The 18,529-nt window shown below is 33.7% G+C and overlaps 1 protein-coding gene across 5 annotated transcripts in view; it reads right to left on the minus strand.

Annotated features, from left to right (window-relative positions):
- The window catches only part of TRPC4 (transient receptor potential cation channel subfamily C member 4), a 212,004-nt gene that overhangs the window by 118,622 nt on the left and 74,853 nt on the right, over nt 1–18,529 (minus strand). For all 5 annotated transcript variants that reach the window (XM_019736606.3, XM_074329992.2, XM_074329993.2 and 2 more), the window contains one exon: nt 3,910–4,428. In XM_019736606.3, coding sequence (XP_019592165.3) covers nt 3,910–4,428 — 519 coding nt within the window. The remainder of the gene's footprint in view (nt 1–3,909; nt 4,429–18,529) is intronic.

Here is an 18,529-nt window from a genome sequence, read left to right on the forward strand (position 1 = left end):
TCATTTACTTAATTGTAAAGTAACTAATGGGGATTGAATTCCAAGCTCTAAAAACCTAGTGTTAAATTAAATGCCTAATGACCTGTCAGAGTTTTGTCAGCCAGGCTGACAAGTCCCAAAAAGCATTTGCTTCATCCATAATACAGTGACCAGCACTAAAATGTTTGGTCCCTGGAAAGGGGTTGGCTAAGGCATAAGGGAGCCTGTAATCCGTGTTCTCATTGCCTGGCAACAGCAGGTGTGCGCACACACGGAGGACAGAGAGCCAGGGCTCAGAAATTGGTCCATGAGGGAGCATGCTCTTGAGAACTGCAGGGGAGAAAACTCAGCTAGAGGAATACTGCTTGATATCTCCTTTACACGTTCATAACTGTTTACATCACTCAATCATGCCATATGCCTAACATTTTTAATGAGCACTGCTGTGATATCAGTTCCTGATTCTGTAGTATCAGGTTCAAAGGGCAAACATAATTAATGCCTAAAATACCGGAGATGCCAAAAAACGTATACACATTTTAAGAGATGTTATCTATGCTTAAGCAGTAGTTCGCCATAATCAGAAGTGTCTGGACGCTGATGGTAACCACTTCGAGCACCTCTTGTAACTGCAGAAGTCAAACGTGACTTGAATTCATCTTTTGTTATCGGTGTATATTGAGTATTACAATTTTAATGCAGTTTTTTCCTTTCTTAAATGTGTATACATTTTTTTGGCAACCTCTGTATATTTAAAATGCAGGTTAGAAGGACAAATTAAAATCAAGTGTCTTCTATTAACAACAGAAGTTGCTCTTGAGAGCCTCTAATGGAAGAATTAGAGTATGGACAACTTTAGGGGCTGGGGTAAACTTTATACACTATACATTTTTGATGAGAGTGTGTAGCGTAATATAAATGGTTTAGAATACTGATTATACCAATAGACTACAAGAAGAATAAACCTACTTTTGATACTCAAAAGTATAATGAAACCTACAAGGCATTGATGAATAGTCATTACAAATATGAAAATGTTTAGTGATGAAGCCAACCCTTTCTTATGGAAGGGAATGGTACTTCATGTGCATAGCCTTTCATATTGGGGGTCCATAAGAGGATAAACAAAAACAATGATAATAATAGTATAAACAAAAAGATATCACAGGCTCAAAATGGAAGCACTAGTGCTAAAAGATGACAGTTTAATACCCAATTTAAATATTGTCCCAAGTCTTGATTTAATACCTTATTTAAATGCTGTTTCTAGGAATATAATCTTTATCAATCAGTCTGGAATCTTCTGGGTGGCACCTATGATGTAGTCTATTACATGGGCCTTCTCCACCTTGGAGAGGAAGAAATGGCAATCTGCATGATAAAACTCTTGCCTTTCCCTCCCCATCCCCAAAGAAAGTGTCCTGGCCTAAAACTAATCTTTTTCATTTGCTAATAGACCCTTTCACCCATCTTTCTTCCTATAAAAATTGTCCATTATGTACAACCCCTTTGAGTATCTCTCTGCTTGCTAGATGGGATGTTGCCCAAGTCATGAATGGCTTAAAAAAGCCAATTTGATATGCAAATTTACTTGGTTGAATTTTTTGACAATAGTAATAACTAATAATAATAGATAGCTACTCTTCCATGTGCAAATAAGTCACGATGTATGCTAAACTCTGGATTTGCATTCTTATGCTTCATCTTCACAAATAACCCTTAAAGTAGACCATATAATCCCATTTTAAAGGAGAGAAAGTAGAAACTCAAAGGATAATTTGTCTAACATTATATAGCTCATTAGTAGGAATGACTATATTTAGTGTTTTAGAAACAAAACAGTCTCATATATTTAACATCTTATTGTCTCCCCATGTTAGAGTATAAGCTCTACAAGGGCACAGATATACCACCATGGAGTCCTAAGTGCTTTGCACATTGCTTGGAATGTCTGTTATAAAACATATGTTCGAAGAGTCAATGAATACAGAAATGAATGGAAAAATAAAATGTATAAAAATATGTTTTTGGTAAAAATCTAAACACGTTATTATGCAATAAATTCATACTAAATTTTTTGTCGTAGACAACCCTATGACAAGAATTTGGTAGCTTCCATTGATTCAATGTCATTTGTAGCATTCCATTATGAAGGTATGGGAAAAGAGTCTATGGGTATTTTGTTCCAGTGACTTCACAAAAGTCATTGTGGCCCAAAACAAAGTTAAATCAGTTATGATATCAGGACCAGAAGCAGTGTAGGCATAAAACAGAGCTGAGCTGGATCACTGACTGCAGAGGAAAGTGAAACAGGTGAGCACAGCCAGTTGCTACTGTGATCTTTGTTTCACTTTATGAATTGAACTTCCTGGGAATTTTATTCCACTCACCATTCATAGGACAATATCATAAGAGAAGACCTTTGTAATCATTGTGTAATTCCCTTAAATCCCATCCCTTCAAAAAGCTAAATAAATAAAAGCATAATATTGTGTTAATAATAGATACTTAGGAAGACCTGGCCCAAATTCTGAGGACACATCACTATCTTACCTCACTTAAATAATGCATGGAATTACTTTCCAGTTTTATATTTTATACTTTAAAATCTTTAATCAGTGAAGTTTTTCGTCAATTTCTTATAGTTGTATATTAAAATTATATACAGTCCCTTTAAAATACCAGGTCCCTGAGTCCTAAATACAAGAAACTAAGAAAATGAATTGGTACTCTTGGCATGGCTCAAACTAGCCTGTGTGATCTTAGAATCAGAGGCAATGCACGTAGAAGAAGCTGTTTCCTTCCTTGTTAGGGGAAAATCTTGTTTCAGCTAGTTTCAGGCTCCCAAATAACTACAACTGGCCAAATAACTACAGGAAAAACACAAGGAAGCAAATTCAGGTATTTTGAACCTTAAATATTTAGTAAGCAACAATAGACACAGCAGCGAGGGCTAATGTGAATAAATCACCACCAAGTTCAAAAGAAATTGAATACATTCTTTCATTCAGAAGTCTTTTTCTTTCTTTTGCATATTATAAAGTTTTCTCCAATTGTTGTTCTGGAATAAATAATTACTATAATTAATTAAAAAGAGTGAACAGAAAATCAAAATTGTCTGGAGATAGAGATAAACAGTTTCTTGAGAACTCACTCCACTCAAACAGTGATGAAAACAAACAAAAAACACAACTCTGCTAGGTGATAAACGTAGTAGATTTGAATTTTCTTATTTAATACTTCAAATCCATGGAGTTTTCATGAGAAATTTATTACTCTCCTGCTATTAACTTCCTTAACTTGTTATATTTGATAAATCAAGAGACTCGGCCAGACGCAAGAGAAGTTTTATAACTTTTATCTGCTGTTGGAAAAAAGGCTTTTCCTTTATTACTAAATTCTAATATATTTTATTAATGTGATACCTTAAAATTCACTAAGAGCCTTCACACACATCCATATATTATACACTTCCCACAAGTCTGTGAGGGAACTATTTTATATGTATAAATACATAAGAGTAGATATAATAAAAATTTATAAATATTAAGTTCATTAAGCACATGAGAAAATCGAAGCTCAAAGAGATCTGTGTGACCCGCTAAAGTAAAAGACTCATAAATGAGAGGCTTGGAACTCACAGTCTGGAGATTCTAAAAATCCATTAGTTTTTTCATTATGCAAAAGTAAATGTGTCCATTTTAACAGAAATACCAAAACCATCACCAGTTATTAAACCACTTATTACCATTTTTCAATGTATTTCATAATTATTAATCTGAAAAAGTATCAATCAAACGATAAACATCATCTGCTTACAGTTAAATAGAAAATTCTCTAAAGCCTAAACCTAATTTATGAGTACAAGTTTGCTGCACTGTTATTTAAAATTGTATGCCATTTTGATGGATAAAGTCTGTTAACACTCACCTCTTTCTGACGGTACTTGATGGCCAACTTTAGTCTTGCAAGATCATTTCCACTTTGTTCTTCTATGAGACTATTGTCATCTCGGTAATTAAGAATGATTTCTAGTTCTCTGGAACTTCTTGTCTGATCCAGTAGGTCCTTAGCAAATTGTTTGCACTGTCGTGACAGCTCCTCATACTCTGACTTGAATTCATTTTCCACCTTGCTCAATTCCTGAAGCTCCCAACTTAACTGAAAGGCTGTGAGAAAAGGATCTTCGCTTGACAGTGCAATGAGAGAGGGGCTAGCCAAGGCCTTGTAAATGTTGAGTCTAGACCGTGAGTGGCGGAGGCTATCCACATCTGAACTGGAGACACATTCAACACAATTGCAGCGGACCTCGTGGGGTCTGGGTACTGAGACTCCTTTCTGAACTAAAAGTTTTATTATCTCATAATTATTTGTGTGGGCTGCCAAAATGATTGGTGTAATGTCCGGAGTAAATTCAGAGAACTGCTTATCAAGGAGTATGGGAGGCACCTAGAAAAGAAGAGGAAAGCAGAGATGATGAATATTTATTCATTTGTTCAAGCCTATGAATTTCAAACAGCATGCCATAGCAATGTTGAATGAAGTTCATAAATCTTTTGCCAGTTTTTTCGTTGCAGGAGAAATATGGCATTTCCCCCCCAAAAAATGACAAGGGGAAATTAGAGAAAAAATAACTTTCCAATATAATGACACATTGTTCTTTCTTTAATCTGAATTACATTTTATGAAATCTTTTTTTTAAATTTAAATGTCAATTATTTATGTTTATTTGTAAAACTTCCTATAGTTAAACATATTTTAGTTACCTGTCAACATTTTTCACTACTTACAAGTTGAACAATTAGAGATGTTTGTATAATGCAACCAATTAGTTATAGAAAATTCATATAAATAATATAAATCTAATGCCAAGCCTTTACAAATACGAAATTCCCTGCCACTGGGTTTTCAAACTGTCAAGTGTAAATACAATGAGGTCAGCAATAGAATGAGGCACTTCAACAATTACTCAAAAACAATGTGTACAAAGTGTATCATAACGAGTGTCTTTCTGTGTGTCTTGTTATAGTCTTTGTTTTAAGGTCTATTTTGTCTGATGTAAGTATTGTTACCTCAGCTTTTTATTTTCATTTGCATTTGCATGAAACACCTTTTTTTAAAATCCAATTACTTTGAGTCTGTGTGTGTCTTTCGATCTGAAGTAGACTGGTCTCTCGTAGGCGGCATGTGTATGGATCATGTTTTCTTGATCCAGTTGGGTGGGGCAGGATCTCAGAGAGTTACCAAGGTGGGGCAAGTGGTATTCACCAGGTTAATGCAGATTCAGGTTTGGTACCCACCTGCACATGCAAGTTGTTTGGGAGGAGGGCTCAACACATGAACAATGGTGACTGCCTCCCAGCCGTCTCCCTGAAGCCACGCAATTCAGTTCTTCCCTGCATGTTTCTGGAACCTTTCAAGCTTCTGTCACTTCACTGGAGCTTAGGGCAAATGTTTACGAGTAATTCTCTGCTCGGGCCCTTTAAGAGGACATCTAGGTTTCTAGAAGCCTTCTGTTTCATCCAGATGGAATCTCTGCCAATTTTCACAGTCAGATATTCTAGAGGTTCCCCTTTCTGGCACTGGAGCTCTGTGCTGGGGAGCCTGGTGTGGGGCAAAACCCCCTTGCTCCTCAGAGAGGACCTCTGCAGTGGAGATATCCCTCCCACATCTCAACTGCCAAAGATGGGTGTTGGGCCAGCCCATTCCACATTTCTACTCCTATGAGTTTTGATGTGGCTTCTTCAGTATATACATAGTTATAGGACTTCTGTTCAGCAAGTTTTCCGTTGTTTCTCCTTTCCTACTCCACCATCTTGATTGGAAGTTTAGTTTCTTGGACTTTTGATTTATTAAATCTTAAAATAAGTGGCGATAGAAAGTCTATTTTATTACAGACTTTCTTGTTCACAACTTATTTTATGACTGACAATCTGCTTGTCTTTGCCAGAGATGCTGACTCCCTAAATAATCAAGAAATGTGTTTAAAAATAGTTACTAATTTGTTTTAAAACCAAGCTTTCCTCTGCAATAGAAGTCTTTTAGTTCTTCAAATTTGAGTTATATCTTCTGCATTCCATAAATCCAACTTATGACTAAAGGTGGCAGAATATAGGAGGGCTAGTGTCATGCTTTCTGTTTTTATCTAACTCACTATGGTATATTTTCCAGACGACAAAAGATGTTCCATTGTTAATATCATTGTTTTACTAGAAATAAACAAATGTTCCCCAGTGAATCAGTTCACCAGTGTGTTTATGCACAATTTTCTTTGGGTTATACTCTAGGAATAGTAATGCTGAAAATAATTTAATAGGCACTATCTAGTAAGCATCTGCTAGGTACATTAACCCTCACCATCATTTAGTCACATATTATAGATATGTTCCCTCAGCAAGTAAGTGGAAGGCCTGCTTTTTGAACCCAGGTCTACTGTCTGACACCAAAACCTATATGTATTGTACTACACCATCCTGCTTTACAATTTTGGGTTTAATATTTCTTCTTGCTAGCAAAAAGTCACAGTGATGTCTATGAAAATAAAAGCTACGTAAGGACAAGTTTAGGAGATAAAGAAGAAAAAATGTTGACACATGTCACATGAAAATGTGCTGCTGGTAAAACATGAAGGAAACCACAACTGGATCAAAAGGAAAACAACCATGTAGAGAAAACCAATACTCACATGAAACTTCAATTACACTACTTTTAAGTAAAGGTATACGGTTTTATATGTGAATAATTAAACCTATATGTTTTTAATTCATCTGGCGATTTAAAATATCCATTTATTTTATAATAAACACCATGTAAAGATTAAAAGGATCTATTTGAAACATATGCTATCAGTTGATAATGAGGATAGTAACAAACATTATTTTTAAAATGTGCTTACAAATATTAGAGGAACCACACTGCCTGTTGAGATAGTACTTTGCATTCAAGTGGGGTCAATACATACTTCTTTACTTTTAAGTAATCTTTTATTTTAAAGATAGAATTAAGTAAAATTTTAATTATATATTTATTAAAAAGAGAAAAATTCCATTAATTAAAACAGAATAAGAGGTAATTTTTAACTGTACTCTAAGTATTTTCTATGGCAGATATTTATGGAAAATAAAACTGTAAGTAAATAAGTTTCTATAATGAATATATATTTAAATGGCAGACAGATGCAATTTAAAGGGCTTTTTTGGCTTCAGTAGTTTCAGCCTAGATTTCTATGCTTTTTACAACTGTCAACAATTTATTAACCATAAAATGCATATTTGAAGAATTTTTCAGACAGTTTTATGAAAAAAATGATAATGACAATATTGAGAAGCTACATTTTCAGAAAATTGCCAGTGTCACAGTATTAGTGAGGTTAAGTAATTGAATAAAATATGTGAGAATATACACCAAGAATAGATATTCTGTTTATGACTTTTAATACTAAGTAAATCATTGTGAATTGATTATTTTTTTAATATATGAACATCTCCATTTTTTTAAATTAAATTTATTGGGGTGAAAATGGTTAGTAAAATTACATAGGTTTCAAGTGTACAATTCTATAATACATCATCTATATCTGTACATCACATTGTGTGCTCACCACTCAGAATCAGTTCTCCTTCCATCACCATATATTTGACTCCCTTTACCCTCTTCAGCCATCTCCCCTCCCCTCTTACCCTGTGGTAACCACTAAACTGTTGTCTGTGTCTATGAGGGTTTTGTTTTTTTTGTTTTTTTTTTTTGTCTTTGAACATCTCCATTTACTCACAGGAGTTTCAGTTTTGAAAACAATTTTTAAATGGAACTATTTTATATTACCATCAATATAACAATAATTTATTGGTCAATAAATAACTACTTTTAAAATTATTTAATTTTAATTATTTTAGTTTCCTTTTACTCTATAATGTGTTCTAAATTAAACAATAAATAATATGCTGTCTTTACTGTTAATTGTCTACTGCCCAGCTGGTCACAGACCACTAGACATTGGGAACTGTTTGGCTTAAGCCTGCAGGGGTGTCCAAACTTTTTTCAACGGTTTTCACCAAGGGCCATATGCGGTAAAATACACAAATAGCCGGGCCACTCACTCGAGGTGATGTACGTATTGCCTCACCTGGTTTATTTAAGCAAACTAAATATATTTTTGGAATTTGCTGCAGGCCAATTAACAATGGATCGCAGGATGCTGTTGGCCTGTGGGCCGCAATTTGGACACCCCTGCCCAAAGGTATTCTCCAGACAGGAGTCTGATGGGACTCTGACCAGCCAGTGAGCGGGCGGATACACGTTAGTGTTTATCCAGGTCTAGAGGGCAGGTGTTGGGATCTCTCCCATTCCATTAAAATAAATAAATAAATAAATAAATAAATAAATAAATAAAAACAAACAAAAAAACACACATTTCAAAAAAATTGCTTGTTATTGAGTACTAAGTACATGCCTGCATCAATTTTTACATGGTGTTTGAAAATTGGAGATTTTCTTATTTTATCATCACGTCTAAATTTACTAACTTGCATTCTTCTGCACATTAACTTTTACCCTCTACCCTTTTTTATTATTGGGTATTACTATGGACCCATGGATTTGTCCTTAATTTTATTCAGTATATTGTGAGTTATTGCCCTAGTTATTCATTTGAATTTATAATTGAGGTATAACATACATACAGTAAAATGCATAAATATTAGTGTACAGTTGACATTTTTTTAAAATGTGAACAAACCTGTGTGACACAACCTAGACCAAATTTTAAAAAGTGCCTGCATCTCAGGAACCTCCCTCCTGTCACCTCACAGTCACTACATTTTGTAATCACAAATCTAACTGCTATCGCCATAGATTACTTTGACATACCTTTGTATAAATGAATCATAGAGTATGTACTTTTTTAAAATCTAGCTTTCTTTGTTCAAAATTAGCTCTTTAAATACATTCGTATTGTCAGTAGTAATCATTTGTATTTTAATTCTGCACAATATTTTGATTTATGAATATAGCACAATTTATTTATCATTCTATTGTTGATGACATCTGTGTGGGTTCCAAATTGAGGCTATTACAAATATTGCCCCTTTGTACATTTTTGTCCATGTCTATTAGTGTTGTATATAGAAATAGAATTTCTAGGTGAAATTGTTTATTAAGCAGTTATACCAATTTTCATACCCACCAGAAATGATACTTGGTATTGCCAATTATCCATCTATAATTCTAGCTGTCTACCTATTTATGGCATTCATCATATCAAGCAATCATTTTGAATTGTTTTATTTATTATTTATTATCTGGAATGGATGTTGCATTTGTCTAAGGCCTTTTCTTCTTCCACAGAGATAATCATACGTGTTTTCTTTAGTCCTAAAAGTATGGCAAATTATATTAACGAACTTCTTCATATTAAAATGTTCTGGCTTTTCTGAAATAAATCCCATTTGGTCAAATGTATGATATTTTAAGTGTGGCTAATATATTTATTTAGATTGATTTATAACCTTCACTTTGATGTCTTCATCAGGTTTCAGTATCACAGTTTTGCCTCCTTCCTAAACAGAATATAGATGTTCTTCTTCTGTGGAAGACAGGGAGAAGACAGGTAGCAGCTCAGATGGACTTGCTGCCACCTGCACAGATAGTGGCCCACTAACATCCTCCAGCTGTTCACCCTTGCAGGTACTTCTTCAACTTTGAAGCTCAGGACAATGACTGAGCAAGCAGGCAAGACAAGGACCTAGGCCTAGGGTTCCCACGTGGGAATTCCCGCCCATTCTCAGGAAATTTTTTCGATTTCCCATTCCTGAATCCTGAGAAAAGTTGGTTGGGAAATTGGGAAAATCATCTCCTTGAACCCAGTAATGCCCACAATTAGAAATAAACGTACTACTTACAATGTATCTCTTAGACATTTTCCCTATTTATCACTAGGGTTTCCGGGTGGGAATTCCTGCCCTTTCTTGGGAATTTTTTTGACTTTTCCATTCTCAAATCCAGAGAAAAGTTGGTCAGGAAATGGGGAAAATTGGTTCCTTGAACCCAGGCGGTTGGTAGTATCAGCCATTCCTTTGTGGAAATGATTCATCGTGGAGAACAGAAAACAGTTTATATCTCGGGATTCAGGAAGGGGAAAGCAAAAAAAGTTCTTGAGAATTGGTAGGAATTCCCACCTGGAAACCCTAGCCCTAGCTATGGCCACTCTACATGGGGCATCTCCAGTAGATGATTTTCCTCTGAGCTCCCCTTTCCATTGACAGGAACTATTGTCACTTCTGTGTTAGGGTCTAATGGCTTCCCCTTATCTATCCTAGTTTCTTTCCTTTTACTTTCAAATATATTATTTTCCAATAAATCTTTTGCACTCATCTCATTATCAACTTCTTGAAGAATCCAAACTGTAATCCCACCATTTCTAATATTGTGGGAAAAAATAAGTAATACTGATCTTTGCAAGTTCAAAATTACCCCGTGAAACCATTAAAGTTTGGGATTCTTCTATGTAATAGTTATTCAGTAATTTTTCCTATTTATTGTATACAAATTAGTGTGCTTGGCCTTTCTATCAATAATGGGGTAAATTTTTATAAGCTGCATTTTCCTAGGAAGTTATTCAGTTCATCTGGGTTCAGTTATGAAAACTAGTTTTAAATATACAAAGATTCAGGTAATGCTATATTCATGTGGCCTTCCTGAAGAACCTACTAGGGAAAGAAATGATAAAGAAGTGAGAAAAGGACAGATGGTGTGCTCTAAATGTATGCAATGGTTAATCTAAGATCAATACAAAGGCAGAAAAATGTACATTATTTTATGGTCTGAAAATGAACAGAGAGAGGGGGAGAGAGAGAGAGGGGGCGAGAGAGAGAGAGAGAGAGAGAGAGAGAGAGACAGAGAGAGAGAGAGAGAGAGAGAGAGAGACAGAGAGACAGAGAGAGACAGAGAAGGAGAGAAAGGTGTGGAATAAAAGGTTTATGCTTAAACAGCTAAATAGCATAGAATAGAAGCCTTAGTAAAATAAAAGGGGCCCACTAAGGTTTTACTAAAGGTATTCATATATAATATTAACCATTCTAAATAATGAGAAAAATATAGGTCTTGAGGACTTTCAATTCTTTCCCTTCACTACTGCAAAGATAATTGTTTCAAAATATTAATCTCTTCTAATAATTCCCTTTCTTAAAATACGACCATGACTTATAATTCTTTACAAAGAATTATTTACAAATAATTCAATAACATATTCACACTTCAATCAACAAATATTTATTGAATCTGTTGTCTGGCACTGTATTAGATTCTGAAAATTAAGAAAAATACGGATGAAACAATCCATATCCTCAAAGAGATGACTGCCGTATTTGACAGAAAACTAGAACACATATTTCCCATATCTTCCAAGCAAACTAATTCAAATGTTTGCTAATTTACTACAAATCCAACACCATAATAGGTACTGTGTGAAATACACTGAAAAATAAGAAACAGTGTTTTAAACTTCATAGCAGATACTCAACAAGTTTTAACCATTCTGAAATTTTTCCAAGTACGGTATTTCCCCCTCAATGGCAGTTACATTTCCTGCAGTTTCAGTTAGCTGCAGTCAACTATGGTTAAAAAAATATTAAATGGGAAATTCCAGAAAACACATTCATAAGTGTTAAATTAGGCACCGTTCTGTGTAGCAAGATGAAAATTCGTACCATCCCACTCTGTTCTGCCTGAGAAGTGAATCATACCTTAGTCCAGTACACCTACACCGAATAAATAGTACAATAAGATATTTTGACAGAGAGCACATTCACGTAATTTTTATTAAAGTATATTGTTATAAGTATTCTATTTTATTATTAGTTATTATTGTTAATGCCTAAGTTATAAACTTTATCATAAGTATGTAGTATAGGAAAAAAACATAGTACACATAGGGTCAATAGTATTTGTGGTGTCAGGCATCGACTGGGGGTCTTGGAACATATCCCCCATGGATAAGGGGGAATTACCATAGTTGCGAAAATCGCAGGGCAGTTTTTTCTGCTTTGGGTTCCCTACAATGGATTAGTAGAGTTAGAACAAAATATTAACTATAAAAATCTGCTGAAGACCATAGAACATAAGAATTATTTGTTCATTATAATTTCTTTTTCAGTGTTAACAAGAATTTGATATTCTGCAACATTTTACATTCCTTAACAATTAGCAAACAGCTGACATGTTGCGAGCAGAAAACTGCAGATTCAAATTGTTTATTTAGAAATGTTGGAAAAGTTGGGCTGATATTCTTTTTCCACTTAATATAGTTCCTAGCAGACTGTGTGTCCTACACTATGATACATTAATTTTTACTGTGTGCTGGTAATTGCCATTTCTATGGGGTGAAGTCAGAGGATAAGATTTCTTAGCTTTCCGATTAGCAATTGAATCAAGCTTATTTGCCAAAGTCAATCACAGAAGGTGAAACTATGTAGGATAAAAGAGATCCTTCATTTTTTTGCTCTTAAGAACTAATCTTTCTCAAGAAAAATGAAAATACCACGCCCATATCCCCACCTGCTTTAATTTGTTAGCTTCCTCTGGCTCTCCTTTTAGACATAGTCCTAATGTTACAACTTTTCACTATAAGCCAGGGGTGTCCAAACTTTTTTCAACGGTTTTCACCAAGGGCCATATGCGGTAAAATACACAGCCGGCCACTCACTCGAGGTGAAGTACGTATTGCCTCACCTGGTTTATTTAAGTAAACTAAATATATTTTTGGAATTTGCTGTGAGCCAATTAACAATGGATCGTGGGCCGCAGTTGGCCTGCGGGCCGCAGTTTGGACACCCCTGCTATAAGCAAATGATCTTTGGAATGTATATAGACATAATTCTCCCCATCTTTTCCCTAGATGGCTGGTACATTTAGCTCATTCCAGGTATATATCCCAGGCTTATAAATTTGCCACTACTCAAACAAAATAGAAAAAATTTTCACTAAATCTTACAACATAATAAATCAAGTCACATGAATGTCATTCATTTAATCAGCAAATAATTACTAGGTATGAGCAATGTGCAAGGCAATGTCCTATGTGGTAAAAATATGGTTTCTGTACTCAAGGAGCATAAAAGAAAAATCTCTCCTCTCTCTTTCTCTCTCTCTCTCTCTCTCTCTCTCTCTCTCTCTCTCTCTCTCTCACACACACACACACACACACAGTATAACACTATAAAAAAATAAATTTAGTGTAAGAACTCAGTGAATTCCCTAAAAGGCATGAACAAAGCAAAAGGGAAATTAATTTAGAGAAGAGAGATTATTTTTCCCATGTCAAATTAGAAAATGGTTTGAGGAAGAGTTTATAACGAAGTTTGGTTAGAATTAGTGATGCAGAAAGTTATAGGAAAATGGCAGCAACAGAAAGAAAATATGAAAGATGGATTCATAGAAAATAGTTTATTTAGAGTATGGAATAAGTCATACAGAGGTAAATGTAAAATGTCTCAATATAGATTAGGGCAAGATTAGGAAAGATTTTGAACAGCATTATTTTGTAGACATTGGTGGAATCACAGAATAATTTAACCAGAAGTGTAATGAGATAATTTCTAAGTATTAGCATTCTTTTGTATATTTTGATCATTGAATTAAAAATGCATAGTTCTTGCTCTTAGGGAGTTCACCACTTAGTGAAGGAAACATAAAAAAAAATAGAATGCTCGGAGGCAGATAAAGACGTGGTAACTACTGCAGTCGGTAGCAGAGTTGTAGCATTGAAAAAGGAAAGGCTGTGATTACACCCTGTCAAATCGGCCAGAGAGAGGGATGCAGAAACATGGAGTATAATAATTCAAAACAAAAATGTCAGAGAACAAGACCAGGTGCTCTATCTTTGAGTTCAGGTTTCAGTTTCCCTAACGTCCACTTATCTGGGAGGGAAAACTGAACATAAACTGAACTAAAAAAGCCAAAGTTCCATTGCAGAAGATTCTAATTACAAGATTCTAAGTTGCAAGTTCTAGCTCTGAAAGGTACTTTCAGAGAAATCCCAAATCTTATTAGGGTCAGTGACCCTTCCTCTCTCTTCTGTCCTGTAGATGGCTATGAATAAAGGTTGATAAAGGGGCACTTCTTACTAAGCTTGCAGGTCAGAGTGCCACCTCAACTCACCTGCTATCATGGAATATGGGCAATACTGAAGCCAGTAAGGGGGCAGCAAAAACTGTCACTCAGAGACTTCTGCTTGCTCAGCTCCCTCAGCTGAGACATTTTCAGTGGATTATCAATTTTACCATCATATACTCAGAAATTGTATTATCTACTCAGAAATCTAAATAAGCCTAAAACATAATGCATTTGACCTCAGAAACATTTAGAAAATCCAGAAAATGAGTTTGCTCCCCTTTTGTCATGCTTCCTTTTCAGCCCAGGCTATTTTTTACCTTAATTCCTCTCAATTGCTTTATTCAATACCGTCAATATGCAACTTTCTTTCCCTCTTTCTGTCATTCCATTGTCACTAGTGAAGAACACATTTTTCTAACATTAAAACAAATAAATAGGTCACCACGGTGCTCAGTAACTATTACCTTAAAATACTTTTGATATAAAATTTTGTTTTTCAAATTTGCCACTCAGTATACTTAAGAACAGGTGTGAATGTAATGAGCATGACCCTGTACTTCAAAACAACACTATACTTGACTTATTTGAGCAGAAGTATAATCTGCAGACATAAAGTATTACACCCAGGCAAACATACACGCATGAAAATATATACTGTCATTACTAATAAACAACAAACACCCAACTGCTGTTTAAAAAATAAATTTCACGTGATTAAATTAAATATTTTACTCAGTAAACAACAACTAAGTAGAAGAGGTAATTAAAAGAGGATCCTGAAACCAAATAAATGTTTCTGTTTTTTTAATTGCATAATTGGAATATTGCTCTAGCTTTTATTCCGTCCAAACTTTATGAATGAATATTTATTCAATGACTGCTTCTCAACCTTACCGTAATATTAGTTACATTATAAACTGAATTATTTTCATGTCACATAGAATTAAAATTGACTGACATACACAAGGAATTTATTAACTCATAAACTGAATGCTTTCCTTAGAATTTATCTAAATGCTTTACCTTGAAGTGACTCAGCACCAATCTGATGCATATATTCTAAATCTGGAGACTGATATTTTTCACAAATATAGAAATGTCTCAGTCACTAAAATATACATTTTGAACTAATAATACTGGAGTATAAAACGTTAGGAGACAAATTTATCCTGGAGTGACATTCATCTAATTTAAGAGCATTCATTCCCTTAAATTAGCATTTATCAAAGGGAGTTGTATAAATTGAGTGAAATAAATTTACCTACATAATATTTTTTGGTGTATCCTAAATTTATAAAACTAAGTAGATTCATATCCTAATCTGGCTCTACTCTTGGCAGTTATATTACCTGAGAAAGTCTCTTATTATCTCTGTTATATGAAAAAGAATATCCCCCACGACATGAAATTTCTATGATTCAAAACATTTTATATACTCAGTTGGTAGCACAATAATAGAACATTTATGAGACTTTTTTCAAGTGCTCCAATATAAATTTGTTGAACTCTTTATTTCATTTTTGTTTTAGTTTCAATGTTTTTGATCTAACGTATCAGAACCTACATTAAAAAACACACAAAAAACTCAGGTTTATAAAGATCAAATTTACCTCTCTTTTGCATTCATACTATTTGACTTCCTAATTCAAACTAACACAAGGCAATCTAAACTTAAGAGTTATATTTAAAAATTAATTTAATATCAGTTATTTCAAACTTGAAATTTCATATATATAAATATATACACATACACATATTCATTCATACATGAGGTTGCACAAAAACCAAGTCGTTGTCATGTGAATGTATGAATGAATTAATTAATAGATAGATGGATAAATGAATAAATGGTCAGGATACAATCTTACCTAAAAAAAACAAACAAAAAAACACGGTAAATTTATTATTTTAAGCCCAAACTGTTGCCTGGAAAAACTAAACAGAATTCAAAATTCTATTTGTGCAGAATAAGGAATTCTTGGTCTTAGCTTAGGGCTAACATTTACCAGTATGTTCACAGACGATCAATAAAAACAAAGACTTTTGTGACTTCCACTGCTTTAAGTGGCTGAAATTTTAAAGACACTAATAGCTTGATCTGACGTCTAATGAAACTTAATCCAGAAATTATAAAAAGTAGCTCAAAAGGAACCAACCCCCAAATGGCTCTAATCAGGGGTTCTTAAATTTTTGTGTGCCACAGACTCCTTTCGAAATGTGAAGCAGCCTGTGGATCCTCATTCAGAAAGAATAATATTTCTAAACATAAATGCTTAGTATTATATAGGACAAAAAGCTATTTAAATACATTTCAAATATATTTAAAAATAAATATGTGATGCAGTAAACATATATGCTTCTTTGTTAATACATTAAATGAAAAGATCTAGTGGAAGGTAATTAGGCAAATTTTTAAGTAATGATCAAGATATAATTATATCAGACATATGGGAAAATAGTGCTATGATAGTAAAACATCTATGATTTCTACTATAGTCAAAGACATAAGAACTGCCAACAAAACTGATTTTTTGTCCAATGTTCATGATTGAAGGAAATTATATATTCGATTTAGATGTTAGTAAAAATAAAATGTAATTTTCCCATCCTAGTTCACAGATATCCTTGAATTTTATCTATTTCATCCCTAAGTTAAGAACCATTTAAAGTCTGATTAATTTGGATTGGAAGACTCATATGAGAATTTTAACTAGAAATCACTAACTACAGTTAATTTCTGGTAGAGACAATTAGAGAATTATAAAGACTCTGGAAAAAACAAATTATTATTTTTGAAATAAAAAATTATATTCATATTTATTCCAAGATAGAATGTTCTATGATTATGTATGTCCAAGAATATCAAGTGGAGCAAACAAGTCACAACACACACGCACATGCACATGCGCGCGCGCGCACACACACACACACACACACACACACACATTATGAGGGAAAATTCTGGAGATTTGGGGAAAGATCCAGAAGACTTAACATGTAAATAAATGATATTTAAGGAGAAAATAAGAACAGATGGAGAAAAGACACACCAAAAATTGATTTATAAACTGCAAATGAAATTTTCCTATTCTAAGGAAATGCTGGGACTGTAGACTGAGAAGGTTTATTAGGCCTTTGGTTGAAATAATGAAAACAATGGTATATAGTTAGACATATGCTAACTTCCAAATTTTTTTTAAAAGAATAAGAATATAAAATCTCCAGATATATAGAATAAGTGAGTAACGATGGAAATTCAACTCATATCAAGTTTCTTATCTTCCCTCATTAAAATCTGCAAGACAGTGTAATTGCATCTATAGATAATTTTCAGTAAAAGAAAGTGACTCCAGATTCTACATCTAGCCAAGTTATCACTCTCCTGTTAAGATAAAAGAAAGGCATCTAGGGTGATACTAGAATTCAGAAGATGCACCACCTATATATCCTAGAGGACCAAATATTCCAGAAGGTATTGTAATCAAATATTAAGTGATTCACCTCCACAAAGGTAAGAAAAAATAGGTTGAGGAATGCATCTTGCAATATCTAGAGTTAACTCAAATGTTTATTTGTAATGTACCTGGGGTTTAGTAATACAGTAGGGATAAGTAGGGATATGAATCAGAAGAGACAAATGAAAAGAGAATATTTAATAATAGTATGGAATTCAGTTTTAAACTATCCCACTGTAACCTAGGAACTGGCGGGTAGGGTTCCAGGTTGGAGAATAAAGAAACAAAATAGCACTTTATCTTCCTGAGTCTCAGCAAGAACACAGATCTTCCTTAATTTAGCTTATATGTATGTGGGCCTCTGTCTTTAAATTAGGGGCAATTGGCTGATTCATGTTAGTGTGACAATAAATACCATTAGTTTTGGCCTCCATATTATTTTTTATTTATGTTTATTTTCTTGAATGTAGTACTCTCCCTTACTTTTGTATTTTAAATAAGCAATAAATAACCCAAATCTTAGACATTAACAAAGTAAGGAATCCTGTTCTAAAAAAAACAAAGATCAAAAGGAAAATTAAAATGAAGTTAAAAATTCTCCTAGAAAGGAGAACACAAGGATAATTATTAGCAAGTTGAATCCAACCATGTATGAAAAGCCTAAAACACAGTATAAAAGTACGGTTTATTTCAGAATGCAATATTTTGATTTTTATTTGATTATTATATTTTATTTTATTATATTTTCAGTACTATTTGTTGCAATTATTTTTTAGAATATGATGATAACTATACATGAAATAGGATTTGATAAAATCTATCAGTTTCTAAATATGATAAGTACCAATAGCAGATATCATAATGTAAAGACTGAATGCTTTTCCTATTAAAATTAGAAATAAGACTGAAATGTGTATTCTCACAATAATTGTTCATCATTATTTTGGAGTTTCTACCTATGAATAAGATTAGAAACAAAATATCAGTAA

This window comes from Rhinolophus sinicus, chromosome 16 (assembly GCF_057876585.1).
Source record: "Rhinolophus sinicus isolate RSI-liver-muscle chromosome 16, RSI-T2T, whole genome shotgun sequence".
NCBI lineage: Eukaryota > Metazoa > Chordata > Mammalia > Chiroptera > Rhinolophidae > Rhinolophus > Rhinolophus sinicus.